The 19884-nt window shown below is 39.2% G+C and overlaps 1 protein-coding gene and 1 long non-coding RNA gene across 3 annotated transcripts in view; both read left to right on the top strand.

Moving 5' to 3' along the window:
- Positions 1-10366, top strand: part of LOC143280763 (acetyl-coenzyme A synthetase 2-like, mitochondrial) — a 41853-nt gene extending 31487 nt beyond the window's left edge. For both annotated transcript variants that reach the window (XM_076585436.1, XM_076585435.1), the window contains 3 exons: positions 2300-2363; positions 6822-6943; positions 7519-10366. In XM_076585436.1, coding sequence (XP_076441551.1) covers positions 2300-2363; positions 6822-6943; positions 7519-7689 — 357 coding nt within the window. In that variant the 3' untranslated portion in view covers positions 7690-10366. The remainder of the gene's footprint in view (positions 1-2299; positions 2364-6821; positions 6944-7518) is intronic.
- Positions 10367-11228: 862 nt separating this feature from the next.
- Positions 11229-19660, top strand: LOC143280764 (uncharacterized). The gene is made up of 2 exons (XR_013055060.1): positions 11229-17752; positions 17808-19660. It is a non-coding gene; the product is annotated as an uncharacterized LOC143280764 (long non-coding RNA).
- Positions 19661-19884: the final 224 nt, after the last annotated feature.

The following is a 19884-nucleotide window of genomic DNA, read 5'->3' as shown; positions in this document are numbered from 1 at the left end:
ATACAGTACAATACAGTACAATACAGTACAATACAATACAGTACAATACAATACAATACAATACAGTACAATACAGTACAATACAATACAGTACAATACAGTACAATACAATACAGTACAATACAATACAGTACAATACAGTACAATACAGTACAGTACAATACAGTACAATACAATACAGTACAGTACAGTACAGTACAATACAATACAATACAGTACAGTACAGTACAATACAATACAATACAGTACAATACAATACAGTACAGTACAATACAATACAGTACAGTACAATACAGTACAATACAGTACAATACAATACAGTACAATACAGTACAATACAATACAGTACAGTACAATACAGTACAATACAATACAATACAATACAGTACAATACAATACAGTACAATACAATACAGTACAGTACAATACAATACAGTACAATACAATACAGTACAATACAATACAGTACAATACAGTACAATACAATACAGTACAATACAGTACAATACAGTACAATACAATACAGTACAATACAGTACAATACAATACAGTACAATACAATACAGTACAATACAATACAATACAGTACAATACAATACAGTACAATACAGTACAATACAATACAGTACAGTACAATACAATACAGTACAATACAGTACAATACAATACAGTACAATACAGTACAGTACAATACAATACAGTACAATACAATACAGTACAATACAATACAGTACAATACAATGCAATACAATACAGTACAATACAATACAGTACAATACAATACAATACAATACAGTACAGTACAATACAATACAGTACAATACAATACAGTACAATACAGTACAGTACAGTACAATACAGTACAGTACAATACAGTACAATACAATACAGTACAATACAATACAGTACAATACAGTACAGTACAGTACAATACAGTACAGTACAATACAGTACAATACAGTACAATACAATACAATACAATACAGTACAATACAGTACAATACAATACAATACAGTACAATACAGTACAATACAATACAATACAATACAGTACAATACAGTACAATACAGTACAATACAATACAATACAATACAATACAATACAGTACAATACAGTACAATACAATACAGTACAATACAATACAGTACAATACAGTACAATACAATACAGTACAATACAATACAGTACAATACAGTACAATACAATACAATACAATACAGTACAGTACAATACAGTACAATACAATACAGTACAATACAGTACAGTACAATACAATACAATACAGTACAGTACAATACAGTACAATACAATACAATACAGTACAATACAATACAGTACAGTACAATACAGTACAATACAATACAGTACAGTACAATACAGTACAATACAATACAATACAGTACAATACAATACAGTACAATACAATACAGTACAGTACAATACAGTACAATACAATACAATACAGTACAATACAATACAGTACAGTACAATACAGTACAATACAATACAGTACAATACAATACAGTACAGTACAATACAATACAATACAGTACAATACAGTACAATACAGTACAGTACAATACAGTACAATACAATACAATACAATACAGTACAATACAATACAGTACAATACAATGCAATACAATACAATGCAATACAATACAATACAATACAATACAATACAATACAATACAATACAATGCATCTTTATTCATCCATTTGGAAATTAATTGTGCACCCACAAGCTCGTCACTCACCCTACACAATATCTCAGCCCAAAGACAAGTCCAACACACACACACACACACACACACACACACACACACACACACACACACACACACACACACACACACACACACACACACACACCACAAGTTTCAAGTTTTGATTATCCTTTCACTCCTATTGGAGTATGGAGGATTACTTCAAAATAATCTTTTCATGCCCAGAACAAAATTTCCAACCACACAACAATGTCACATAAAAGTGGAGAAAACACAAACGTCTTTTAACTCCAAAAGTACAGCCATGCCCCATTTGCAAAGCTAATCATCTTACTTACAGCTAAAATTACTTTTTTACCTCCTTTGCACACACACACACACACACACACACACACACACACACACACACACACACACACACACACACACACACACTCTTGAAGTACACACTGAAGCATCCTTTATATACCTTAAGTAGAAGAGTGTTCAGTTCTGCGTTCCTGATCCCCCAGAACAGTATCAACAGATGTGTCATCAATCAAACCAATGTGAATGTGACTGATGCTTACAGGACGACCATCCTGATGTCGCAGAGTCTGCTGTTGTGGGTTTTCCCCATGACGTGAAGGGAGAAGGTGTGTATCCTCCTCTAATAATAATAATAATGGTACTTATATAGTGCTGAACCTTGTGCAGAGACAAACCAAAGCGCTTTCGCACCAGTCATTCACACGCATGCATAACTCTAAAAACTGTAGAAACTAAAGACAAGGAAGAGGCAGGCAAGGGAGGCTATTTTGGGAAGAGGTGGGTTTTAAGGCAAGACTTTAACTGTCTCCATACGAACGGCGAAAGAGATGACGTTAACAGCGTTTCACCCCAATTACCATCATCAAAATATTGCAAGCGGAAGGCTCTTATACTGAAGAGGTGAATGTTGACAAAGAATACCACAATTCTGACAACGGAAGCTAAAGGTTGGGTCATTCAGACACCCACTGGACATCCGAGGGGTCTGTGTAGAGAAGAGAGGACTGGCCGTACTGAGTGAGTTAAAGAGCTGAGAGTGGAGACTTGACGAAGGGAAAGAGGAAATTCATTCCAGTCGCAAGGTCCAGAGACAGAGAAAGAAAGGCGGCCAACAGTCGAGAGTTTGAGAATCTGGGTATGCATAAACAGAGTGGATCCGAAGCTGATCGTAGTGAGCGAGATGGAGTGTAGAGGTGAAGGCAGCCACAGAGATAGGAAGGGGCAGTTTTGTGAATGCATCTATAACATAGAGTGCTAATCTTGTACTTTATTTGGTGTGAGACAGGGAGCCAGTGGAGATGTTGCAAAAGAGGAGTGATATGCTCAGATCTTTTCTTTCTGAGGACGAGTTGGGCAGCAGAGTTTTGTATGCGCTGAAGGGACTGAATGGATGAAGCAGGCAATAGAGAGTTACAGTAGTCAAGGCGAGAGAGAATGAGAGAGAGAGTGTGTGTGTGTGTGTGAATAGAATAGAATAGAACTGATTTTATTGTCATGAAACCGTAAGGTTTATAAGACACAAGTGCAATGGTAAATGAATGAACGAATGAAAAACACACAATTAATCAATCAGTTAATGCAGTAAATTGCAGCAGCATTCATAAACAAATTTTCCCAATTTTGTTTGTATATATTCATCATCTGTTAGCATCACCTGACTGGGAATATGTCCTGTGTTATTCGAATTTTGAATATCCTTTAAAAATTGTTGCCTTAATGTTTTATATTTAATACAATGATCAAGAAGATGGATTCGTCTTCCAGGATGTTACACTTGTTGCACAATCTGTCTTCATTTGGAATATTTAAATATCTACCTTTCTCAATCTTTAGGTCATGCGCGCTTATTCTGAGTGAGAGAGAGAGAGAGAGAGGGAGAGGGAGAGAGATCTAGTACTGATTGACTATCTGCTGTATTGACATAAGAAAAGGGAGGTGCATGGGTGGGGAAGGAGAGAAGAAAAAATGTTGTGTTATCGCACACTCTGCAGCTTGTGTGCTCCTGTTCCCCCTACACCTACGTACACACACAGACACACACACATACACACAATCACGCACACGGACTACTAAAGCATTTTACAAGGATTTTAAAATGCAGACACAAAACTGATTTTGATCAGATAGATTACACAGCCCTACTTTAGACACAGCAGGGGGGGAAATACTTGAAATGTGATGGCGTCTATGTGACTGGTATGTCAGATGTGCATGTGAAAGTGTATATATAATAACGATAATGATGGTGATGATGATAATGGTAATAACGATAGTACATTTATTTAACGCTTACAGTCCCCTCAAAGAGCTGTACAGTAACACATCAGATACATGTGTGAGTTCTTCTTCTTCTGCGTTCCCCGTGATCATGGTCTCAGACTCGCAGTCCTATGCTGGAAATGAAGGTGGTGGTCTTGATGAGGTCTTCTTTGGTGCCCCAGAGCTTTTCTGCCAGTGTGGCTCCATAGGGCCACTGCTGCGTCCGTGCATCTTGATACAGGGGGCAGGACTGCAGGGTTTGTGGGCCTGTCTTACACGGGCAGTCAGGAGTGTGTGACAGCTTCATTCGGTACATGTGGTCTCGCAGGCGGCAGTGCCCCGTGCGTAGCCGGAATATGATTGTCTGATATGTGTGAGTGTCTTACTGGCTTACCTTACTGGCTGGGGACTGCCCAGCTTAACTCACTCCATGCCAAGAGTTTTTGCCCTTGCCAATCCCTGAAAACCCAGGGTTTGTATAGGATGGGGGAAAAATTGTAAAAAAAACAAATAAACACCCAGACAATTGATATTTAGTATATGTGTGCAAGGAATGTTGTTCCATATGTGTGCAAAAAATCAAAGTGTTTACTTACCGTCTTGATGTTGATCGCGGTATCAATATTTAGTGTATTTTTTATCATTTTTGCACCCATCAGAAAGGTACACCAACATGTTCCACATCACATTCTAACACTATTTGAGGAACTGAAGACCTAGTGCATGCAATGAAGTATGAACCGGTGGTGAAGAAAGTTGAAATTCACTCATACAAGAAAAAATATTGTCTCTACATAATGAAAATCAAAGAACAAAGAAAAAAACTCAACCGGCTGGGTGTTGACTGGCCAGTCAGCTGACAAACCTGGTATGCCAGTGAAGGGATGTGCAAGAGGGAAAAAAAGAAAAATTGTCAGTCCAATCACTGGTGAAAACACTTGCAAAATCGTCCATTTCCTCAGTGGTTTCGTCGTCTGTGTCTGTCTCATCTGCTGGCACATGTGTTCCTCACTTTCCTCTCCATTGTAAACACTCTCTTCAGTAGCCGAATCTGTTTCTAGTTCATCGGGATTTGGTTCAAATTAACTCTCCGAAGAATCAAAATTATCTCCTTCGACATCAGAGCCTTCAGTTTGGATCATTTCCAAAGCATCTTCGACGCTGAGTAACATTTCACCTCTCCGACCGTGTCGAACACTTCGCCGTGACGCCATCTTGTCAAACAACTTACAAAGCTGACAGGGGGCACGCTTTGTTATCAAGTGCGGTTGAGCTTATCGCGACACACACGCAGCGTGTGTGAATGAAAAGCTGACCAGAGGTGACGTAAGATATCACATCTGCTTTTGATTTTCGCATCCGACGCGTCACTCCGACAGCACGACTTTTTAAAATCCAAGTCCGCATATGCGGACATTGGCATCCAGCGCTTTCTCCGACGATGTCCGTATATGCGGACAATGGCAGCGAGTGAGTTAAGGTGGGTGGTAGCTGCCCAGTGAGATGCGATGACCTCTCCCACCGTCGGAAGCAGCCCCTGGCGTCTGACTCTGCGCTAATTGAGTATGCAGACTTATAACCGGTAGACTGCTGCCTGAGTGTCACCTCAGATTTCTGACTCTTGACAGTGAGATTGCCGTACAAAGTGTTGGGGTCTTTTTTTTGTGATTTTTGTAATTTGTGCAATGGGTTTCAGTGGTGGTGTTATCGTAGCATTGTTGATGTTTGTGATTGTCTGTCTGTTCAGGGATCTTTGCCTTTGTGGTTCTGAAGGGTTGATGTGCGTGATTGTCTGTCTGTTCAGGGATCTTTGTGGTTCTGAAGGGTTGATGTGCGTGATTGTCTGTCTCTTCAGGGATCTTTGCCTTTGTGGTTCTGAAGGGTTGATGTGCGTGATTGTCTGTCTGTTCAGGGATCTTTGCCTTTGTGGTTCTGAAGGGTTGATGTGCGTGATTGTCTGTCTGTTCAGGGATCTTTGCCTTTGTGGTTCTGAAGGGTTGATGTGCGTGATTGTCTGTCTCTTCAGGAATCTTTGTGGTTCTGAAGGGTTGATGTGCGTGATTGTCTGTCTGTTCAGGGATCTTTGCCTTTGTGGTTCTGAAAGGGTTGATGTGCGTGATTGTCTGTCTGTTCAGGGATCTTTGCCTTTGTGGTTCTGAAGGGTTGATGTGCGTGATTGTCTGTCTCTTCAGGGATCTTTGTGGTTCTGAAGGGTTGATGTGCGTGATTGTCTGTCTGTTCAGGGATCTTTGTGGTTCTGAAGGGTTGATGTGCGTGATTGTCTGTCTGTTCAGGGATCTTTGTGGTTCTGAAGGGTTGATGTGCGTGATTGTCTGTCTCTTCAGGGATCTTTGTCGTTGTGAAGGGTTGATGTGCGTGATTGTCTGTCTCTTCAGGGATCTTTGTGGTTCTGAAGGGTTGATGTGCGTGATTGTCTGTCTGTTCAGGGATCTTTGTCGTTTTGAAGGGTTGATGTGCGTGATTGTCTGTCTGTTCAGGGATCTTTGTGGTTCTGAAGGGTTGATGTGCGTGATTGTCTGTCTGTTCAGGGATCTTTGTGGTTCTGAAGGGTTGATGTGCGTGATTGTCTGTCTGTTCAGGGATCTTTGTGGTTCTGAAGGGTTGATGTGCGTGATTGTCTGTCTGTTCAGGGATCTTTGTTGTTCTGAATGGTTGATGTGCGTGATTGTCTGTCTGTTCAGGGATCTTTGTGGTTCTGAAGGGTTGATGTGCGTGATTGTCTGTCTGTTCAGGGATCTTTGTGGTTCTGAAGGGTTGATGTGCGTGATTGTCTGTCTGTTCAGGGATCTTTGCCTTTGTGGTTCTGAAGGAAGAGCAGCACGAGACACAGGATGAGATCAAGGCCGACCTGAAGGCCACCATCAAGCAGCGCATTGCCAGCTACGCTCAGCCAGACCACATTCTGGTGACGTTATTTGGACTCTTTTCTTTCTGGACACTTGTCACCATGTGTTGGTGTGTGTGTTAGTGTGTGTGTGTGTGTGTGTGTGTGAGAGTGTGTGTGTGAGTGTGTGTGTGTGTGAGTGTGTGTGTGAGTGTGTGTGAGTGTGTGTGTGTGTGTGAGTGTGAGTGTGTGTGTGTGTGTGTGTGTGTGTGTGTGAGTGTGTGTGTGTGTGAGTGTGTGTGAGTGTGAGTGTGTGTGTGTGAGAGTGTGTGTGTGTGTGTGTGTGAGTGTGTGTGTGTGTGTGTGTGTGTGAGTGTGTGTGTGTGTGTGAGTGTGTGTGTGTGTGTGAGTGGGAGTGTGTGTGTGTGAGTGTGTGTGTGTGTGTGTGTGTGTGTGTGTGAGTGTGTGTGTGTGTGTGTGTGTGTGTGAGTGTGTATGTGTGTGTGTGTGTGTGCATACGCAGCATTCGCAACATACATGTGTACGCATGCATGCATATGTGTGCTGATGTGCGTCTACATATATGTGTATACATCCCTGCGTCTGCATGTGCTGCGCAGTGTGTAATCGTTGTGTCCATTTCTGGCTTTTATCAGATCACCCCCAATCTCCCCAAGACCCGATCCGGGAAGATCATGCGGCGGATTCTGCGTAAGATCGCCGCTAACCAGCCGGACGAACTGGGAGACGTCACCACTTTGGCCGATCCCTCTGTGGTGGAAGACATCGTCAGAAGCTACAAGAAATATACAAAGAGTGACGACTAGCCCAGCTCTGTATGTATTCCTGATGGTGGAATGGATTGTGAGATGCAGCGAAAGTGTTGGGTTTTTGACTGTATGATCTACGATCACCGCTACGTGTGATCGGGACATTAGATCAAAATTCCTGACTCTTAACCATGGAAAATGTGCCAGTTATTTTGTGTCAAACCATTCGTACCTACTTTATCTTTCATGTTGTTGACTCTTTTTTGCTTTATTTGTTTTTGATACTGGTCTTAGGACTGAAGAAATGCATGACTTGACTTGGTGAGTGTGAGGAGAATGAGAGGTGTTAAGAGAATCAAGACGGTATTTTGTCTTTCGGCCTTTCTTGGTTGTCGATGTGCCTAGTTAACGGTTATATCGTGTTTCTCTGTTCTACATCTACAAGTGCAGCATGTTATTCTGAGCCTGGTGTTATTGTGAGGAACTCGTATCACCTATACACATACATACTATGTAAGTGCATACTTGTGTACGCTAAAACACACACAGAAACACACACTCTCAGGCACTGAAAGTATCAAGTTGGTTCTTGTGTTGTGACAAATCACGCTTGTGTGCAAACCAGAGCAAGGGCTTGAAGACTTCAACCCATGTTCACGTTCACAGTGTTTAGGGGTGTTTGTTTATTTGGTGATATTGTGCACATGCTGAGTAGGCTACTGGTTTTTTTTTTTAGGTAGATAAAGGGCAGGAGTGATTGTCAGTGTCAGTTTTTGTTTTTTTCATTATTGTTTTTATGTTTTTTTGCTTACAATCTGTATCCTTTTAAATCTGCATCATATTCAGCCGCAGGTTACACGAAGTGACTAGCACATGCATGTGCATGCAAATAAACAGCTATTCTACAGAAAAAAGTTATCCATGGTTTAAGTCAAACATTTGATGGTTACTCAAACTTTGTGCAAGAAATATAGTGACAAAAAAAAAGAGAAAGAGGCATTATATTTTGGTTTTTGTTTTCAAAAGACAGGATGTTATTTGTTACATTGTGTTCTGTTAAACTGTGTGTGCGTAGATGTTTCCACTATGGTTGCTTTGTTCAACGATTTCCTGCTCATTCCATAACCTAGCTGAACCTGCACAGCTTCACCAACTTCATGATCAAGCAATGGCTAATAAATGAAAATATACTTCAAAGGATTTAGTTGAAAATGCGTGTGACATGTGGTTAATATATGCAAACAGTTTATGCATATGAAAGGTTATTATGTAAGAGATGATTCAAACACAAGGGAAGAAAAAAATGTTGCAAACATTCATCATGGATTTGACTGAATTAATGAATGAATTAATTGTGAGCACATTAAGTTGTAGAAATGGCTGAATACAGAATATGTATTAATCTCCAATAAGAGAAATTCCTTCCCTCAAACTTCGGCAGCATATCTGTTCGTAGTCTGACTGGTATAGAACTGTCTTGATGTGAGAGAAAAATTTATGTTGTATAAGAAACCATATATATATATATATATATATATTTATACATATCCAGCAAGCTGCATGCATAGCATGGTGCCATATTGTTTGAACGGATGCAGTTACTATATAATGCTAAATTTAGGCTGGAGGTCTGTTTGTTAATCTTGTTTTGGAGGATCAGTTCTCAAAGCAAATGAACAAACTGCAGTTTGTTATTTCTGAGTACACCTAATACAGGTAAATTTCATTAATCTTGAGAAATAAAAATTAAATAGAAAAATAAAAGAAAGGAACAGTGATTCCTGAAACAGGATCAGGTTATGAATGGACGTCACTTACTGTAACAGGTGGACTTGAAAGGAAGGATGGTATGTTAATAAGTGCAAGTGTTGGTGGAAGAATGACGATACAGAATCGTGTGCTTCATTTTGCCATTTTGCTGTAGCGGAGTCTTGGATCGTTCACTGCTCTGGTTCTGCTGGACGACTGGAGTGAAGCATAGGAATTGACAAAGGCTGGACTTTTGGTCACTGTTCAACAGATGAGGAGGGGTCAAAGGGGTCAAGCCTTTCACAGTTGTGCCACCTTTTTTTTTTTTTTTTTTTTCACACGCAGAGTGCAGAAACTGCAATTTGACAGTGACGTTAAACAGTTGTTGTTTTTTTGTTTGTTTGTTTGTTTTTTAAAAAGGTAAACAGTTAAAACTGTTGTTTGTTTAATTATTTTATTTCATTTCATATTATTTCATTTATTTGTTTTGCTAAGTAACTGACTCTCACAACTTGCATTTTGCTCTGGTGTCTTTATGTAGGCCGTCTGTCTTGTGTGAAGGACATAGAACTAAGTAACTGACTCTCACAACTTGCATTTTGCTCTGGTGTCTTTATGTAGGCCGTCTGTCTTGTGTGAAGGACATAGAACTGCACAAGTCTTTTGGAATTGTTCTTTCCCCCCACCCCCCCACCCCCTGTTCTTTGCTGTCGGTTTACCAACAGTTACTGGTAAGACAATAAGGGGAAAAAGCAAGATGTCCCTGTCCTTCCAAGCTTTATTTTTGCTCCTCGATTTGAACTTTTACCGAACATTCAAAAGTTCAAAGCATGAAAATTTTGGACAGATTTTTTTGTTTGTTTATTTTCCCCCTGAAATTGATTAGATGACAGGATGAGGTGTGTAAACAAAGTGAGTCTGTGTACTGACCCTCATTGATTTGGTTGTCCGTGTGTCTGCGATATTATGTGTCAAGATCGGCAATTTGTGTCAGTCACAGATGGGTTTGATATCAGTGGATGGTGTGGCCGACATGGATAACCTCAGTCAGTCACAGATGGGTTTGATATCAGTGGATGGTGTGGCCGACATGGATAACCTTAGTCATTCACAGATGGGTTTGATATCAGTGGATGGTGTGGCCGACACGGATAACCTCAGTCAGTCACAGATGGGTTTGATATCAGTGGATGGTGTGGCCGACATGGATAACCTTAGTCATTCACAGATGGGTTTGATATGAGTGGATGGTGTGGCCGACATGGATAACCTCAGTCAGTCACAGATGGGTTTGATATCAGTGGATGGTGTGGCCGACATGGATAACCTCAGTCAGTCACAGATGGGTTTGATATCAGTGGATGGTGTGGCCGACATGGATAACCTCAGTCAGTCACAGATGGGTTTGATATCAGTGGATGGTGTGGTTGACATGGATAACCTCAGTCAGTGACAGATGGGTTTGATATGAGTGGATGGTGTGGCCGACATGGATAACCTCAGTCAGTGACAGATGGGTTTGATATCAGTGGATGGTGTGGCCGACATGGATAAACTTAGTCAGTGACAGATGGGGTTGACATCAGTGGATGGTGTGGTCGACATGGATAAACTTAGTCAGTCACAGATGGGTTTGATATCAGTGGATGGTGTGGCCGACATGGATAACCTCAGTCAGTCACAGATGGGTTTGATATCAGTGGATGGTGTGGCCGACATGGATAACCTCAGTCAGTCACAGATGGGTTTGATATCAGTGGATGGTGTGGCCGACATGGATAACCTCAGTCAGTCACAGATGGGTTTGATATCAGTGGATGGTGTGGCCGACATGGATAAACTTAGTCAGTCACAGATGGGTTTGATATCAGTGGATGGTGTGGCTGACATGGATAACCTTAAGTCAGTGACAGATGGGTTTGATATCAGTGGATGGTGTGGCCGACATGGATAAACTTAGTCAGTCACAGATGGGTTTGATATCAGTGGATGGTGTGGCCGACATGGATAACCTCAGTCAGTCACAGATGGGTTTGATATCAGTGGATGGTGTGGCCGACATGGATAACCTCAGTCAGTCACAGATGGGTTTGATATCAGTGGATGGTGTGGCCGACATGGATAACCTTAGTCAGTCACAGATGGGTTTGATATCAGTGGATGGTGTGGCCGACATGGATAACCTTAGTCAGTCACAGATGGGTTTGATATCAGTGGATGGTGTGGCCGACATGGATAACCACCACCCCAGGAAACTAGGGGAAAGGGGAGCTGTCTCACTCACAGTATTTTGAACACAAAGCTCGAGGCTCTACCAACAGAGCTGATCAGGCACGAGATCTGTGTACATGTGCTTTAAGCACTGGGCCTGAAGCTTAGGGCCATCTGGAATCTGTAGTCTCTTCACTGTCAATTTTTTTAATTTTTTTTTTATAATTTGCTTTTTTTATTGTTGTACTTACGGCATCTGTGAATTTAACTCGCAACATTCTGTTTTCTACTCATTTGTCTTCTGATATTTATGCCGGTGTTGAATATGAAACACAGGTCTGATATTTGTACTTTAAATGGATTTGAGATTTTGCCCTGATGTTTGTAGATGTAGATATATATAGTGGATGTAGATAGGATCTGTAGTTTTATTCTCTGATATTCATGCCTTTGAACTGATATGACTTATACATTCATGTGGCATCTGATATTAAAATGTCAAACTGACATGGTGTATAGTTTTACACTCTTCTAGCCTTTGATGTTAACTCTTTTTTTTTATTTATGCATGTCACTTTTTGATATTTATTTTTTCTTGTTAAATCTGGGACAGCTTAAACCAAGGATTAATATTAACAGCCAGTAACCACTATATGCATAATTTGTTGCCTATCTTATTTTTCATCTCACAGAACCCCCCCCCCCTCCTCCCCACAATTTTGCTTTGTTTATGATTATTATCAATGCACAAAAACCTAGTTGACTGTATAAATGCAGGGTTGCTATTGTTTTGTGTTGTTGATATTGTTGTGTTGTCATTATTTTTTATTGTTGTTGCTGTTTCTTTGTTGCTGTCATTACAGTTGTTCTTGTTTTAAGATGGAGACGGTGGTTTAGTATTTGAATTGTTGATGAATGTTGCTGATCCCATACAGTCCTTGGATTACAAGCAGAGCTCATTATGTAGCTGAACAGAGAAGCGTTGGGGACAAATGTTATCAACATTTTTTTTTTTTTTTCAGAATAACTTGTTTTCAGCTAATTCAAATGATTTAAATACAGGAATAAATGCTTGAAGGTGATGACCATTGTCGTCCAGATAGCATGGTAACTTCAGAGAAGGTGCCCTGAGAAAGATCCGACAATTACGTATGACGAAATAGAGAATACAGGAAATATCTGTGTCATTCTTCATGATCCAGGGACCTTGGTGAAATAATTCTCGAAGGAACTGCTGAGGGAGAGAGACAGATCAGAAGACGAGAAAACACGATGGGCTGACACAGTCACACCATTGCAGAATGGACGGGGAAACCATTTGCAGAGACCCAGGCTTTGACATACAAGTGACTGGCCTGGAGGAATCTGCTGAACATGTAACAGTTCTTCTCTTCGCTGCCCCTTTAAGTTTTCACAGAGTTAAGGGAGAAGAAGAAGTTTGTTGATGGATGTTAGTTCATATGCCTTAAATTGATAATTATCTGTGTGTGTGTGTGTGTCGGTGTGAGCCTTTAATTACACATACTTAACCATGACCCAACTAGTGCAGACTCCGGCAGGGGTCTGACATTCCTGTCCTGTGCAAACTACTATCGGCCTATGCGGGGAAAACAAAACTACGGCTGATAACCTCCCGGAAGTAGGTAACCTCCCCTTTGTCCCGCTGGCTAGCGCCCTCTTTTTCCGGCAGCCATTATGACTCCTGTTCCTGTGCTCTCCATACGGCTAAGTTTTTTTTCGTATTTTCTGTCTGTCTGTCGATTCTTTGGCGGTCTTGTTTTTTGTCAAATTTTGTCTTGGACCAGGTCACATAATTATATGGTTCGATTGGGATATCGGGCTAAAATTAAGACGCGATCGCAATCAATTCGCTGATAATTATTTGTGTGTGTGTGTGTGTCAGTGTGAGCCTTTCTGTGAGTGTAGTTTCTGTCTGTGTTTTGTGCTATGTCTTCCTGCGTTAAAGGACTCGAGAACTCTACAGTTGTTTTCAGTACTTCTGCACCGTATGCTGAAATTGATGTTCAGTTAGAACTGATGTAAAAAAAAAAAAAAAAAAGTCTTGTGCCAGTATTTGTCCAGTTAGTCATTCTTTTCACATGTGAATAGCGTAATATAACCTTAGGCATACATTTATATTTTTTGTGTGCTTAAGTAAGAATGTTGATGACACAGTGTGAAAATGATTATTAGTCTGAAATGAAACTTGTGCTCGTATTCAATGCAACATTTGAGGTCTTCCATGTGTGTTGGTTAACTGTGTTAAAAAGCTGAAAAGTGTACTGCAGCTTTGATTGACACAATGCTTGTTTTGTTTTTCAGTAAATACATCTGTATTCTTTTGTTCAATCAATTGTAGCATGATTTTTATTATTACTATTATTATTATTTTTCATGTTGTTTTTACAAAAAAAATTCTGGTGTTGATCATCAATGCAAATATTAAAGACAGAAGCTACTTAGAATATTATGTATGTATTTACACCTGTATTTACTGCTCACACTCACACACACACAGAGATTTGTGTGGAAGCTCAAATACACACTGACATGCACACACACACACACGTGTGAGGACAAGTTAGATCATTGGTTAAATCAATTTAAGAGAGGACGTAGAGAGAGGCTTAGATAAGCCAGGCGTGATGTGCTCCCTGTGACTTTTGCACTTCTGTACTTATGTACTTTTTTTTTTTCTCAAGGCCTGACTAAGCGCGTTGGGTTACGCTGCTGGTCAGGCATCTGCTTGGCAGATGTGGTGTAGCGTATATGGATTTGTCCGAACGCAGTGACGCCTCCTTGAGCTACTGAAACTGTACTTATGCCATGTTGTTTCTTTGAATAAAAAAAAATATAAAAAATCGTTTAAAGCAAAGAGAGGACTGGGAACCCCAGATATAAAAATGGTGCACAGGAAGGCATTTTCAAAAGCAGAAGAAGAGGAATTTCCAGCAGATGAAACCAAAAAAAGAAAGAAGAAGATGAATTTCCAGCAGATGAAACCAAAAAAAGAAAGCAGAAGAAGAGGAATTTCCAGCAGATGAAACCAAAAAAAGAAAGAAGAAGAGGAATTTCCAGCAGATTAAACCAAAAAAAGAAAGCAGAAGAAGAGGAATTTCCAGCAGATTAAACCAAAAAAAGAAAGCAGAAGAAGAGGAATTTCCAGCAGATGAAACAAAAAAAGAAAGAAGAAGAGGAATTTCCAGCAAATTAAACCAAAAAAGAAAAAAAAAAAAGCAGAAGAGGAATTTCCAGCAAATTAAACCAAAAAAAAAAAGAAAGAAAAAGAGGAATTTCCAGCAGACACCCTCCCCCCCTCCCCCTCCAAAGAAAAAAGAAAGGTGACAGTAAGAAACCATGAATGATTGTGTTATTGCTGTTTTCTTTTTTTTTTTTTTAATTCATAAACTCCACAACACTTTTGCACGAACTCCCACTTTTTTTTCTAAACAGTCAGAGGGCTTGATGTTTTCTCTGCTTTCATGAAAATTAATTACTGTGCAGTAATCTTAAAAGTCAGTGTGCACTGAAAAATAAAAGTATGAAAAAAAAAAAAGATTTGTCCTACTCTTGTTATAACCACATTTTTGTGACAGTTGTTTGCGTTTCTTATTTCATGTAATAAGAAGGCTGACACTTATAAAGGACTGAGTTCAGAAAGTCAGCCTTGAATTCACCTTTTTTTTTTTTTATTTATTTTTTTTTTTTTTATAGATTATTGTGTTTTGCCTTGCTATTTTGCTTGCCTGCTGTTTATGTTGCATATTTAGGGCCTGATCAGAGAATGGGCATTATGTATAAGTCAGGCATCTGCTCTCTCTCTCTCTCTCTCTCTCTCTCTCTCTCTTTCTTTTGACGCAGATGTGTCGTAGCATATTTGGAATAATCTGCACACATAACCACCTCCATGAAATTGAAACTTATGTTGCATCTGTTGAAGTGTATGTGGCAGCAGTGCTGTATTTAAGCAGATTTTGTATATAATAATCCTGACAATTGTTGTATGGTACCGGTTATGATGTAGTTGATTTGGACTTGGGATTCGCTTGTTATGATTTGGTGACTGTTCATATACCCAGTAAATACCTGTAAGATATTTTTTTTTATTCCCTGAAAAAAGCTCATATGGTTATACTTACTCAGAGTTTGTGACTGGGAATTCATTTTTTTGGCCTTTTTGGTTGTTTCCCTTGTCATGTTTTCCCATTATGATCATTATAAAAGACAAAATGCTATGGTGGAATATCTCAAAATGCTTTTGACAGGAAGTCATCTTACTGCGTTAATTGCTGACATACTGATTATGAAAGATATAGATACTGCAGTGGAACCTCTTAAAATGTCATTGAAGTTTGGTCTTAAAAATGATGGTAGTTTTTAAACAAGGAGTTACCTTTTGAAATGAAATATTTATTACAATGTCGAAAGGTGGATGTTTGATATGAAGAAGACCAAGATGAAACGATTGAAAGTATGATATGCTTAAGTCACTTTTCCTTCTTCAGAAACAGTTCCTTATTTTAGATTATCTTAAGCAGTGTTAACTCACTTGGGACGACAAGTTTTCTCCCTTGCTTTTCCCCACAGACGGCACATTTGTAAGGGTTTGGAAAAAAATTACAAAAAATACAAAATACTGTGTAAGAAAATGAAACTTTCAGAACTGGTTTATTATGTGTTGAGCTATTACATATATAAAAAAAAAAAAAAAAAAAATCAAATTTCTCATCTTATTTTTAGTTTTGCCATATGTAGAAAATACTGCCAATTTTTCACCCCGAATCACCATACCCATGCTCGCTTTCTGCATTAAATTCCCTTTCTTCTTCGTCATCATCCACCTCTTCAATGCCCGACCCTTCAGTTTGTAGCATTTCAAGTACTTCGGCAACCCTAAAACGTTGCCATCACTGCCTTGTTCTCTTCACAACATTCTGAGAAGAGCCCGCTTTGCTAACAGGCTGGCACGCGAGCAGACGACCGGTCAGTGACTTTGTCAGCGTGTGTGCGAGACAGGCCACACATCCCAGGCTGACCAGTCATACTGTTCGATTGTGGAGTGACCCAGAATAGCGCACTCTGCTTGGCTAATCACAAAATCACGTGTACAGTGCATGATGGAATTTCACTTTCGGAGAATGCTATTCCATTCCTTCGTCCGAATCCGAATACGTTTTGTGTAGGAATGCGTGAGCAGTCCTTCGTCCGGAGAGAGTTAAGAAAGGCATACTCCTCTCAAAGAATGTTGACAGGAATGATAAAATAATATATTTCATAATCAGTAATTTTCTGCTTGAGGAGTTGTACCTTTGACGAATGAGGCATAAATCAATCAAAATGAAATGCAGTCTTCTGTCCAGAAGACAGTGACCATAAAGTAGATTTATTTCCACTGGTGGTTTTATTTCCCTTGCTTTAGGCCTCTGACTGCTCATTTTTCTGTTCACCTCTGTTTCCGAGGTTTAGCTTTCACTCAAGTTGGACTGCGGGAGGATGCAAAAAGCTGTGGTCAGATTTTCTTGAAATTTGTGAAAGTGTCAGATTTAGGTCAAAAAAACAATCGTTTAGATTTTGTTGGTGATCCAGATAAAATGTTCAAATGGATCCAGGGATTTTTTCCCTCCACCATTTGGAAATGGGGGGAAAAAAGTACCAGCATCCTATCTGGACAGGACATCAAGGGATTTCGATGAAACCGTGTGGGTTGATCAGCCATGAAATTGGGTTAGAGAAAGACAGAAAAGATCGTATGAGTGTGGTTTAATTAGACAAAAAAAAAGGTGAAATTTCATTTTGTTATCAGATCTGACCATACTATAACCCTGAATGAAAAGCAGATTTATTCTGGGAAGAAATGATCAAATTGGATAACTGTTCAATGTTGGCAGAATTACTTGTTCTGTGGAGTGCCCTTGGTTTGATTCTTGTTATTGTGTTACTCTTATTGCCAGTTGGTGAAAATGTTTATTTTGCCAGTGTGGAGATACATAATTCAGTATGTGGTTGTTTTACTGGCTGGAAAGGCTGCATTCTTCTGTAATTCCTTTCGTATCTTGCCATCAACTCATTGACCTCACAGCCTGGCTTGTATTGGTGTCCTTGAGATGTGAGTATTCTGCATCATTGACCTCACAGCCTGGCTTGTATTGGTGTCCTTGAGGTGTGAGTATTCTGCATCATTGACCTCACAGCCTGGCTTGTATTGGGTGTTTGAGATGTGAGTATTCTGCATCATTTTGTATTCGATGCTGCGCTGCTCAACTTCTAGTCTTCGTGGCTGAAGGATTTGATTCTTTTCAGTATAAAACTGATGCAAGTTTACTGTATATATATATATATTTTTATGCAACTATGAAACCATGCACCAGTGACCAGGCAGTCTCTTGTATAACTCTGGAAAAGTCAACTGTTTATGCAGCAAATGGTAATATTGGTTATACTGATAGGGTAGTCCATCAGGAATCTACTTTCGTTTTCCACTTCTTTCTTTTCCAGTTTTCTTCTTCTTCTTTTGTTTTCTCGCCTCATCGTATACAAAAACTGTTCATATTTTTTTCTTGAATTGATTTATGAGTTAAGTGCAGTAGCGGTATTATGAAATTGAATCGTGCATGCCAGAAATATTCTTAAATATGATTTTGTTAATTCAGCAAACACATGCCTACAGTTTTAAAACCCAATTTCTATAATATATCTTTATGTACTTGCATCCCTGCAGAAAAAAAATCCAGTCCTCAAAATCTCATTATGCATCTTTCTGATCAGTCTAAATCAGTCATAATTTGTTATCATGTTCTCGATCTTGTCCAGACTTGAGTATGTATTCATGGTGAGGTGTACTTACTCGTGACGGTTTCAGTCTTGGTAAATGTATAGATCTGTAATGTCAGCACATTGTATCCAAAGAAGATGGAGGAAACGAAGGTTTCTATGAGGTTCCACTGTAGAGGTTTAGGTCAGTTTTGCTTTTGGTTTTTTTTGACTCACTTGTGTAAACAAAGTGAGTCTATGTTTTAACCCGGTGTTCGGTTGTCTGTGTGTGTGTGTGTGTGTGTCCGTGTGTCTGTGGTAAACTTTAACATTGACATTTTCTCTGCAAATACTTTGTCAGTTGACACCAAATTTGGCATAAAAATAGGAAAAATTCAGTTCTTTCCAGTCATCCTGTTTAAAACAATATTGCACCTCTGGGATGGGCACAAAAAAATTTAAAAAAAGAAGCCTAATTATATGCAAACTGCATTTACTGTTATATTTATATTTTTTTGTATTCTCTAAACTTGGCACTTTGATCTGATATTCTGACCCAACAACAAGAGGAGTCATTATTATCATTTTTTGTTCAAACAGGAACTTCTTTTGCTAAGCATGGAATTTTTATTCATTTTGCAAACGTTTTGGTGGAGATAGTAAAAAAGGGAAATTACTCTGTAATTAATGCTAGGGGACTTAATTTATCACAAGTGAGTCTTGAAGGCCTTGCCTCTCTTGTTTGAGAACTTTCTCATCCTTTGTCCGTTTCTGACTGGATGTTTGACAGCAGTGAACAGCGGTCTGTTGGGGCGTTAACTGAACCACATGTTGTTATTGGCATGGTTGAAACAGTAATGTTGTGACTTTTTTTCGACAAGGACAACAATTTGAATTTGTTGATCGCTTTTTTTTTTTGGTTTTTGTCTTTTTGTTTGATGTGTTAACTTTGTTTTATGGTTGATTGAATGGAAGGTGTTGATGGTTGCTCAGCTATGTTGTGAATTATTCTCATGAAATGGAATTTTGTTTAGTTGCTTTTTGTTGTTGTTGTTGCTGTGGTTTTTTCTTTACTTTGTGATTGAACGTAATGTGTTGATTGTGATTGCTTCTTATTTTTCTTCATGATTGAATGGAATGTGTTGTTTGCTTTTTTGGCAGTGTTTTCCATGTTATGATTGAATTTAATTTGTTGATTGCTGCTCAGAATGTTGTGATGATATATATCTTTTTTTTGAATGTGTGGAAATTGTTAATCATTTTCAGGACTGCAGATTGTATGAAGGAGAAGAATATGATTAAACATAGTCAACATGAACGGAGTGATGAGTGTTCTTATTGTTGGATACATGGAATTTATGACTTCTGATTCAGGCACTGAAGGCAACAGCCATCCTGACACAGAGCAGTCAGGTGTGGAAAGTTATATGTTAATACAATGAAAATTAATTCTTTACTATTGGTCTGACCACTACCCCCCCCTCGAAGAATGCAACCTTTACAGTTTACTGAACACAAATATGAGCAACGTGACGTTTGCAT

This window comes from Babylonia areolata, chromosome 4 (genome assembly GCF_041734735.1).
Source record: "Babylonia areolata isolate BAREFJ2019XMU chromosome 4, ASM4173473v1, whole genome shotgun sequence".
NCBI classification, from domain to species: Eukaryota; Metazoa; Mollusca; class Gastropoda; order Neogastropoda; family Buccinidae; genus Babylonia; species Babylonia areolata.
This window is presented reverse-complemented; position numbering and strand designations above follow the sequence as displayed.